General features: G+C 30.4%; 1 protein-coding gene across 2 annotated transcripts; it reads right to left on the bottom strand.

Annotated features, from left to right (window-relative positions):
- Positions 1–260: 260 nt before the first annotated feature.
- LOC119602989 (protein singed wings 2) lies at positions 261–11,450 on the bottom strand. 2 transcript variants are annotated; one of them, XM_037954837.1, is made up of 8 exons: positions 11,026–11,450; positions 3,378–3,533; positions 3,142–3,310; positions 2,919–3,075; positions 2,713–2,855; positions 2,473–2,652; positions 2,204–2,362; positions 261–842 (listed from the first exon to the last, which is right to left on the bottom strand). In XM_037954837.1, the coding sequence occupies exons 1-8, from the start codon at positions 11,169–11,171 to the stop codon at positions 459–461; spliced, it is 1,494 nt and encodes a 497-aa protein (XP_037810765.1). In that variant the 5' UTR covers positions 11,172–11,450; the 3' UTR covers positions 261–458. The 2 variants fall into 2 exon arrangements, with proteins under 2 accessions (XP_037810765.1, XP_037810764.1); XM_037954836.1 differs by having other exon boundaries at positions 3,142–3,322.
- Between the last annotated feature and the right edge of the window lie 378 nt (positions 11,451–11,828).

An 11,828-nucleotide genomic window follows, 5' to 3' on the forward strand; every position in this document is an offset into this window, starting at 1 on the left:
AATTTATTAACATAGCAGCTTTGTTTATTGTGCATAGATATATTTTTAGCACAAATTATATACGTAATGATTTATAGTAAAACAAATTAAACTATCCCTTTTTGAAATTCAAATGAATTTGGTAGTTTATTTGTTTCATTATTAAAATATAAAAAAAAGTTTCCTATTTTATTTTTGTTTAGTTTTTATTGTTTTTTTATGATTAAATTATAGTAGTAAAAGTTATTTGTAAAAATACTATAAAATATATACATTTATTATAATGTACAAAAAAGTCACAAATTTACTTAAATAAAAGAAAACAAATATTTATGAATATTTAACATTAAAAAAAAAATAATACTTAAAAGAACTTAATTAATAAGTAAAACAAATAGGATTTAAAATCCACAATTAAAAAGCCTTAAATTGATAGATTTTCTAATATCACATTAAAATTATTTTCTTTTTAAACCTCTTCAAGGCAATTTCATTACTATCCATGGCACACGACCATAATTTTTATAATAGTAATAATCATAGGCCAATTTACCCAAAATAAACACTATTAATGAAGCCAGTAGACCATTAACCCAATCTAATGCATGTATTTTTGACTCATCTTTGGGTTTACAAACATCTTCCCGGCTAATGGCTAAAATTTTTGAAGTTTTCAATTCATCTCCTTGTTTATAAGTGCAGGATATGTTCCAAGCATCTCGTAATATAGCATTGTATTTGTTAAGGATTTCTCTAAATCTCATGGCAAATTTACAAGAACAATACCAGGGATTTTGACTCAGCAACAGGAGATTGGCATTGGGATTGTCATCTAAGGCGTTGTCCAAAGCGTAGACGGGAATCTGGGGAAGAAAAAATCACGTTTTTTTTTTATTAATGTAAAGTAGAACTAGACTAGAATTAAACTAGAACTATACTAAAACTGCACTAGAACTGAAAAAGAACTGAACTAGAAATGAACAAGAACATAACTAGAACTGAACTAGAACTGAACTAGAACTAGAACTGAACTAGAACTGAACTAGAACTGAACTAGAACTGAACTAGAACTGAACTAGAACTGAACTAGAACTGAACTAGAACTGAACTAGAACTGAACTAGAACTGAACTAGAACTGAACTAGAACTGAACTAGAACTGAACTAGAACTGAACTAGAACTGAACTAGAACTGAACTAGAACTGAACTAGAACTGAACTAGAACTGAACTAGAACTCAACTAGAACTGAACTAGAACTGAACTAGAACTGAACTAGAACTGAACTAGAACTGAACTAGAACTGAACTAGAACTGAACTAGAACTGAACTAGAACTGAACTTGAACTAGAACTGAACTAGAACTGAACTAGAACTGAACTAGAACTGAACTAGAACTGAACAAGAACTGATCTAGAACTGAACTAAAATTGAACAAGAATTGATCTAAAACTGAACTAGAATTGAACTAGAACTGAACTAGAACTGAACTAGAACTAGAACTAGAACTGAACTAGAACTGAACTAGAACTGAACTAGAACTGAACTAGAACTGAACTAGAACTGAACTAGAACTGAACTGAACTAGAACTAGAACTGAACTAGAACTGAACTAGAACTGAACTAGAACTCAACTAGAACTCAACTAGAACTCAACTAGAACTGAACTAGAACTTAACTAGAACTGAACTAGATCTGAACTAAAACTGAACTAAAACTGAACTAAAACTGAACTAAAACTGAACTAAAACTGAACTAGAACTGAACTAGAATTGAACTAGAACTGAACTAGAACTGAACTAGAACTGAACTTGAACTGAACTAGAACTGAACTAGAACTGAACTAGAACTGAACTAGAACTGAACTAGAACTAGAACTGAACTAGAACTAGAACTGAACTGAACTAGAACTGAACTAGAACTGAACTAGAACTGAACTAGAACTGAACTAGAACCGAACTAGAACTGAACTAGAACTGAACTAGAACTGAACTAAAACTGAACTAGAACTGAACTAGAACTGAACTAGAACTGAACTAGATCTAAACTAGATCTGAACTAGAACTGAACTAGAACTGAACTAGAACTGAACTAGAACTGAACTAGATCTGAACTAGATCTGAACTAGAACTGGACTAGAACTGAACCAAAGCTGTACTAGAACTGATCCAAAACTGCACTAGAACTGAACTAGAACTGATCTAAAACTGATCTTGATCTTAATACCTTTTTCAATTTATTATTTTTCAAATTCAGCAAACGAAAATGTTCCAACCAATAGCCTCCTTCTAAAACATCGATATTTTCCACCGAATTATTTTCCAAATGTACATCAACCACATAGCGATAATGGATGTTATTGCGTAAAGGTGAAACATCACTGATCTGTAAACAAAATATCAACAAACTTAAAGTATATTTCCACGCTTTTCTAGATAAATATTACAAGATAATTTACTCCTATATTTACATCTTTTCCTTGGAAACTAACTTACCTTATTGTCATTGGCAAAAAACATGGTAGTGTTTTCCGGTAAATAGGTAGGCAAGCGATCAAAACCCAAATTTGAACAATTAACCGTATATAAAGGTATATAGGACTTGGGTATAATATGATGCATAATGCAAGTACAATTTTGGATATCTGGATGTGACAAACAAGCGTTCTTCAAGGTCTAAAATAGGGAACAATTTAGAAAAGACAAATTCCCTAAAAAATCTCTACTAATACTCACCACTTTATAATTCACCACTGTTAGCAAAAGTCTGTCTTTATATTTACGATCTGAGCAATATAATTGATCACGATCAGCCACCACTTTGGCCTTCTCCGGTATTAGCAGCCATTTAAAGTTTCTGGTGCAATTCCAAGGATTACCTAAGAGACAACTGTAAGATTATAAGAAATTTTCTTTTTTAGACAAAGCTTTTCAACATTTACCAGCCAAATATAGTTCTTGGAATGTTCTGGGCAAGGCCAAAGGACTATCCAATTGTATTAACTGATTCCATCTTAAGTCCACTATTCTGAGAGTATGTATTCGTTTAAAAGTTCTAGGAGCTATGTGTGACAAATTAGTCCAGGAGATATTTATGGTCTAAAGGAATGAAAAGAAAATTAAGCAAATTAGTCTTAGTTTTACTTAGAAGTTATTTCAACTTACCTGCAAATAAAACATTTCCGGAAAATCAAATATTATCTCTGTCATATCACTGTACTCAATTGTCAGAGATTTTATTTTCGGAAATGGCTGTAAATCTATAACTGGATTAAAGACCTGCTCGGGCCAACCACAAAAAATGATTTCTTCCATTTTACGCACCTTCTGATCACTGTAAATATCACTAATATTAATAAATTTATAACTGAAACTTGTAAACTTTAGATAAAAATATTTACTTTGATGTTAACACGTTATTCATGCCACCATAACATCTAATAGCTCCATATCTGGTATATCTGGTGCAATTACCAGCCGTAGCTTCGGGCGCTTTTTTCCAATCTACACAGGAAAAGTTATGCTGATGATAATGGGATATATAGTCAGCATGGGAACTGTGGGGAGGAAGTAATGGATCTTTGTATAATTTGTTTTTTTTTTTAATTTAGCCTAAAAATAGGCTTTTAATTTGGTAATATATTAGAGCAGTGGTTTGTGTCTTTACTGTACTGTGGATATGATCAGTCAAATAGTACTAAATGGAGGTACTATTCCCGTAGTTTTAACACTTTCAGAGTTGGTTAAAGAATGGAAAAAAATCATTATCTTTCGATATCTTTTTCACAGTTTATAGTCTAGACTGTAGTTTAGTCTAAAGTCTGAACTATAGTGTAGTCTCTAGTCTGGACTATAGTTTAGTCTATATAGTCTGGACTATAGACTACAATATAGTCTATAGTGTAGTCTATAGTCTTGACTATAGTATAGTCTATAGTCTGAACTATAGTATAGTCTATAGTCTGAACTATAGTATAGTCTATAGTCTGGACTATCGTGTAGTCTATAGTCTGGACTATAGTATAGTCTATAGTCTGAACTATAGTATAGTCTATAGTCTGGACTATCGTGTAGTCTATAGTCTGGACTATAGTGTAGTCTATAGTCTGGACTATAATTAACTCTATAGTTTGGACTATAGTTTAGTCTATAGTCTGGACTATAGTGTAGTCTATAGTCTTGAATATAGTATAGTCTATAGTCTGAACTATAGTTTAGTCTATAGTCTGGACTATAGTTTAGTCTATAGTCTGGACTATAATTAACTCTATAGTCTGGACTATAGTTTAGTCTATAGTCTGGACTATAGTGTAGTCTATAGTCTTGAATATAGTATAGTCTATAGTCTGAACTATAGTTTAGTCTATAGTCTGGACTATAGTTTAGTCTATAGTCTGGACTATAGTGTAGTCTATAGTCTGGACTATAGTGTAGTCTATAGTCTGGACTATAGTGTAGTCTATAGTCTGGACTATAGTGTAGTCTATAGTCTGGACTATAGTGTAGTCTATAGTCCAGACTATATAGACTAAACTATAGCCCAAACTAGAGACTACACTATAGTTCTGACTTTAGACTAAACTATAGTCTAGACTATAAACTGTGAAAAAGATATATATATAGTCTGGACTATAGTTAACTCTATAGTCTGGACTGTAGTTTAGTCTATAGTCTGGACTATAGTTTAGTCTATAGTCTGTACTACGGTATAGTCTATAGTCTGGACTGCAATCTGATCTATACTCTAACTGTAGCCTCATCTATAGTATGTCTAGATTATAGTCGAGTTTATATTTTGGACAATAATCTAGTTATTACTGAATTACAGTCTAGTCTACCCTCAGGACTATATATTAGTAAATATAGTGGCCTATAGCCTTACAAATTTTTTGCCCGAAATATTACATTAACTCCGTTTTGTTTTTTTGTTGTAAATTTCCTTAACGACTTCAGGTGTTAATATTTAACACAAACAAGTACACAAGTTCATGCTACTTTTGTAATGTTGTTAATTATTACAATATTTTCTACAAGATTCAGTTTTTGCTACGACGTAATAATTAATTAGTCGATTTACTTGCTAGAAAAAAAACAAGATCTTGTAATACAAAACTATATTCCATAATAAAAAATAAATATTCTATATGACAGTATTTTAGCACTTTATTAAACGAGTAAATAAATCTTCTTGTTTCATTTGGATCGTGCTATTTGATAAAAATACGTCTATTTATCAAGTGTGTTTAGTTGACAATAAACTCATAATACATATTCCAAATATAAATGTTGTATAAAAAACTATAATACTAATTAAACTTTAAATAGTAGTAGCTTAAGTTGTGACGTTTTCTGTATACCCTATATTGGGGGTATTAAGGTTGTCAACGTCTGTCTATCAAGAATTAAGGGATAGACCTGCCTGCGTTTCTTTAGTTAATGTCATAGTTTTTATTTACCTACACCATTATGCTGTCTTATCAGCAAATTGTTCAAAGTTTTGAACGTCTAAATGTCTGAACGTATGTATGCTAAAACCTAAATAAATATTTTAAAATATTATAAAGGTCCAAATATTTATGCCATTACAATGCCAAACTGTAGATTCTTAAGATTGAAAACGTTTCGAATGATTCATACTTTAAAGTAGCAGCAATTGCTTGATTTAGAATCTGAACAGACTTAGAACTAGTTCCGTGGCTAGTTCGTAAGAGTTCAAATACTTTATTAGTGGAGTTTAATCTCAAAGTTCTTTTATGTTACCTATCACTCGAAAAACTTTTTTATCTACTCCTTTTTAACCTTAAATAGGAATTATAACAAATATTTATAAACTTTTTTTTGTGACAAAGAAATTAACACTTTTTTCTGTTACACAAATAATGTCATAATTAATAAAACAAATGTTTATTTTTTTCTAAATATAGAGAGAGTCGCTTTTTTTTTTATTTGACACAAAACTAATTAGAGCTGATCGTTAGAGGTGTGTAAAAATGAAACACATATTTTGCAAATTAACAATTGATAAAATCATGTGAGTTTTATTTAATAACTTATTAATTTAATATACATATTCAGAATATGATCTAAATGATTAAGAACTTAAATCAATATTTGCCTTAGAGAACTTTTAAGACGCCTGTAAACTTATTTATGAATATTAATGAAAACTGGCTTTCTTGCTGTAGTTAGGTTCTATCGTGGGTGGTTAGATTGGAATTAAAGCAACCCTATAGAAATCTAGTCCTTAGCTTAAACTATAGACTGTAGTCTAGACTAGACAAGATTATACATAGTTCAGACTGTAGACAAGATTATAGTTCCGACTATAGACTAGATTATAATCCAAACTATAGACTAGACAATAGTCCAGACTATAAACTTGACTATAATCCTCAATATATACTAGATTATAGTCCAGAATATAGACTAGATTATAGTCCAGATTATAGACTAGATTATAGTCCAAACTATATACAAGGCTATAGTCCAGTCTTCTATATAGACAACACTATAGTCTGGACTATAAATAACACTATAGTCTGGACTATAAATAACACTATAGTCTGGACTATAGACAACACTATAGTCTGGACTATAGACAACACTATAGTCTGGACTATAAATAACACTATAGTCTGGACTATAGACAACACTATAGTCTGGACTATAGACAACACTATAGTCTGGACTATAGACAACACTATAGTCTGGACTATAGACAAGACTATAGTCTGGACTATAGACAAGACTATAGTCTGGACTATAGACAAGACTATAGTCTAGACTATAGATAAGAATATAGTCTAGACTATAGACAAGACTATAGTCTGGACTATAGACAAGACTATAGTCTGGACTATAGACAAGACTATAGTCTGGACTATAGACAAGACTATAGTCTGGACTATAGACAAAACTATAGTCTGGACTATAGACAAAACTATAGTCTAGACTATAGACAAGACTATAGTCTGGACTATAGACAAGACTATAGTCTGGACTATAGACAAGACTATAGTCTGGACTATAGACAAGACTATAGTCTGGACTATAGACAAGACTATAGTCTGGACTATAGACAAAACTATAGTCTGGACTATAGACAAAACTATAGTCTGGACTATAGACAAAACTATAGTCTAGACTATAGACAAGACTATAGTCTGGACTATAGACAAGACTATAGTCTGGACTATAGACAAGACTATAGTCTAGACTATAGATAAGACTATAGATAAGACTATAGTCTAGAATATATAGAGATAAGACTGGACTATAGACAAGACTATAGTCTGGAATATAGACAAGACTATAGTCTAGACTATAGATAAGACTATAGATAAGACTATAGTCTAGAATATATATAGATAAGACTATAGTCTGGACTATAGACAAGACTATAGTCTGGACTATAGACAAGACTATAGTCTGGATTATAGACAAGACTATAGTCTGGACTATAGACAAGACTATAGTCTGGACTATAGACAAGACTATAGTCTGGACTATAGACAAGACTATAGTCTGGACTATAGACAAGAATATAGTCTGGACTATAGACAAAACTATAGTCTGGACTATAGACAAAACTATAGTCTGGGCTATAGACAAAACTATAGTCTAGACTATAGACAAGACTATAGTCTGGACTATAGACAAGACTATAGTCTGGACTATAGACAAGACTATAGTCTGGACTATAGACAAGACTATAGTCTGGACTATAGACAAAACTATAGTCTAGACAATAGACAATACTATAGTCTGGACTATAGACAAGACTATAGTCTAGACTATAGATAAGACTATAGTCTAGACTATAGATAAGACTATAGTCTAGACTATAGATAAGACTATAGTCTGGACTATAAACAAGACTATAGTCTGGACTATAGACAAGACTATAGTCTGGACTATAGACAAGACTATAGTATGGACTATAGACAAGACTATAGTCTGGACTATAGACAAGACTATAGTATGGACTATAGACAAGACTATAGTCTGGACTATAGACAATACTATAGTCTGGACTATAGACAAGACTATTGTCTGGACTATAGACTGAACTAAAGAGAAGACTGGACATGATTCTCTCCCTTACAAAACAGTTTTGGGGTAATCAGTTTAGTTTGCAGTGACGATACATCCAAATGTATTTTGCTGTCAAAATTCTTTATTCTTTGAAAAAAATACTTTATTTACTAAATCTTAAAGTTGTCTTTAATTGTTTGTTTAACAAAAATATTTCTTTGCTATTTCTTTCTTATTTAATTTACTGAAGATAAATGTCTAAAATAATCTTCTTCTTTAGAAAAAAAAAAAAACACCTGTATGTCTTCAACTTTCTTTAGTAAACAAATAAAAACATTTTTAATATTTTTTTAACAATTATTTTTAGATTTTGTTCAAATATTAGGCATTAAATATTTGTATGAAAAGTAATTAGCAATGTTTTTTTTTTTTTTTAAATGTGAAAAAATTATTTAAAAATAAATTATTTGGCCGAATCAATATGCAGTAAATTATTATTATTATTATAGTGTTCACATTATTTAACAATTAGATCCTATAGTTTATTTTGTAAGCAATTTCGTAATTTGCCATAAAATATTTAAGAAATCGAGTCCATTATTAAGAAGAATTTATGAGTAACTAATAAGTATGAGAATTTTATGCTTGTAAATATTTGATTCGAATTAATATAGAAATTTAAAAATAAACAGTATAAGTGGCTAAAAATAACTGCAAACAAGTGATTTGTTTAAAATAAAATAAAAAATTAATCAAATTTAATTGGAAAAATTCATTCTGATGAAATTTTGTGGTGAATATAGAGCATGGGTTTTATATAAACAAACAAATAGAAGGGGGACTATAGACCACCTTAATCAATATTATTTTATAAAAACAACATAACATATTCCTAAATACTTTCGAAAAAACGAAAAGAAAAGTTGGTAATGTAACAAAATCTATTGACATACTTGATTTTGAAGTTAATTGATGCTGATAGAAGTGCCCCTATGGCATCTGGTCCCCCTTGAGGACCATAGAATTCTTTTTAAATCGGTTAACAACTGTTAATCTTACGTTGTTTCCCAATTAAATATTAAAGTATTTAAACTTTATTTGTTTAAAATTAGGGTTCTTAAAAGTCGCTTTAATTGGCAGACATCTTTAAAATTTGACACATTTGTTTGTTTTGCCTACTACTAGAGTCTTAGAGTTTTTATTACTTGACGCACAAAAGCATAAACATATTTAAGTTAGAAAAGCTTTAAAAAGAACTATCTAAACAAATCGGTTTTTTTATTATATTTATTCAACATTTTTTGTTTTTTATTTGATCTTCTGACTAGTCTTTTTTATAGAGTTTTTTTTTTTGCGAATAAATATAAACAAATTTGTTGCTTTTATGAGAGTAAAATTAAAAAGTTATTTGAAATATTAAAACAATTAGTTACGAAAACAAATTGCAAAAAATGGTAATTAACAGTGTTTAAAGTTTTCGGAACAAAAAATAAAAAATGGTGGTAATTTATAACTGTCATGACTTAAACGAATTTTAAGGCAAACCGATGGATGTTTACAATAAGAGTCCAGACTATATAGACTACACTATAGTCCAGGTCATAGACTACACTATAGTCCAGACTATAGACTACACTGTAGTCCAGACTATAGACTACACTATAGTCCAGACTATAGATTACACTATAGTCCAGACTGTAGGCAACACTATAGTCCAGTATATAGACTATACTATAGTCCAGACTATAGACTATAGTTGAGACCATAGACTACACTATAGTCCAGTCTATAGTCTACACTATAGTCCATACTATAGTTTAGTCTAGTCTATAGACAGACTATTATCCAGCCTATATTTTGGACAATAGTCTAGTGTATAGTATGGACTATAGTCTAACCAATAATCTTGACTATAGTTTAGTCAATATTCTGTACTATATTCTAGTCTATAGTCTAAATTATATACTAGTATATATTCTGGATTACAGTCTAGTCTATAGAATTAATTCTAGTCTAGACTATAGTCCAGTCTATAGACTACACTAACAGATTATAGACTACGCTATAGTCCAGAAAATAGGAAAGGCAATAGTCTAGACTACAGACTACATTATAGTCCAGACTATAGACTACACTATAGTCCAGACTATAGACTAGACTATAGTCCAGACTATAGACTAGACTATAGTCCAGACTATAGACTAGACTATAGTCCACACTATAGACTAGACTATAGTCCAGACTATAGACTAGACTATAGTCCAGACTATAGACTAGATTATAGTCCAGACTATAGACTACACTATAGTCCAGACCATAGACTACACTATTGTCCAGACTATAGACTACGCTATAGTTCAGGCTATAGACTATACTATAGTTCAGGCTATAGACTAAACTATAGTCCAAACTATATACTATAGTCTAGTGTATATTCCAGACTATAGTCTACACTATAGTCCAGACTATAGATTACACTATAGTCCAGACTATAGACTACATTATAATCAAGACTATAGACTACACTATAGTCCAGCCTATAGACTACACTATAGTCCAGCCTATAGACTACACTATAGTCCAGACTATAGACTACACTATAGTCCAGACTATAGACTACACCATAGACTTCACTATAGTCCAGACTATAGACTACACTATAGTCCAGACTATAGACTACACTATAGTCCAGACTATAGACTACACAATAGTCCAGACTATAGACTACAAATTAATATATTTGCAAAATTAGACTTTTTATAAAATTTTGTTTGTTATTTTTCTAATTTTTGTTTTTCTTTTTTTTAACTTGACCCAATATTTTTCAAGTTCACCGCCTATAAAAGAAACATTTCCGTACATAATGTGTCTGAATTGGACTATTTTGCAATACACAAGCTTCTAATTTTAATTGATCATTTGTCATTTAGTTGTCACAAGCATTTGTAGATCATTTATTCATAAAGAAAACACTAAAAACAACTTAGTATTCTTAATAAAATTTTAGACACGCACCTTCTTACAAAAAACAACAGCAAAATACCACAAAAAACACTAAAATTTAAATTGTTATTAAACATTTTGAATGTCGGCCGAAAAGAACCGCCGCCACATACTAATTGATGTACTATTGTGGGGGATGGTATATGGGAAACAAACATTGGATTTATTTACGATCTAAGGAATTGAAATATTTTTTTCTACTTTTTCGTTGTTGTTCTTAAGATTTGAAATACAAATTTTTACATAAACAATTTTAGAACTTTTCCGTCTTTTTATTAAAAATAGTTTTCTTGGTAATGTTTTGTTTTATTTATTTTTTTATATTTTTCAAATTTTTTATTTAATTTTTGCACTTTTTTATTATGTTTTTTTTTTATCGAAATTATTTAAATTTTTTTTGTTATATATTTTCTTTTCGTACAACATTTACCGGTAGCATCAAATTTTATACTGAATTTAAATTGTTTAAACTTTTATGTGTGAGGCGTTGTGTTAGCTTTAACTTAATTTTATTTTAGTTATTTATATTGGGCGCTACACTATACGTGTCTGTCATTTCAGATATTGTTGGATGTAGATGTAGTTTGTAACATTTTGAAAATGTAGGTTCCCAGACTATAGTCGTGACTAGTCTGGACTATAGAATAGACTATAGTCAAGTCCAGACTATAGACTACGCTGTAGTTCAGATTATAGACTAGATAATAGTCCAGATGATAGAGTAGAATAATGTCCAGACTATATACTAGTATAAAGTCCAGACTAAATACCAGACTAGACTGCAGTCCAGACTATAGACTAGACTGTTCTCCAGA

Source organism: Lucilia sericata, unplaced genomic scaffold (assembly GCF_015586225.1).
Source record: "Lucilia sericata isolate MDLA Ls3-8-SP2 unplaced genomic scaffold, ASM1558622v1 Contig000268F_arrow, whole genome shotgun sequence".
NCBI classification, from domain to species: domain Eukaryota; kingdom Metazoa; phylum Arthropoda; class Insecta; order Diptera; family Calliphoridae; genus Lucilia; species Lucilia sericata.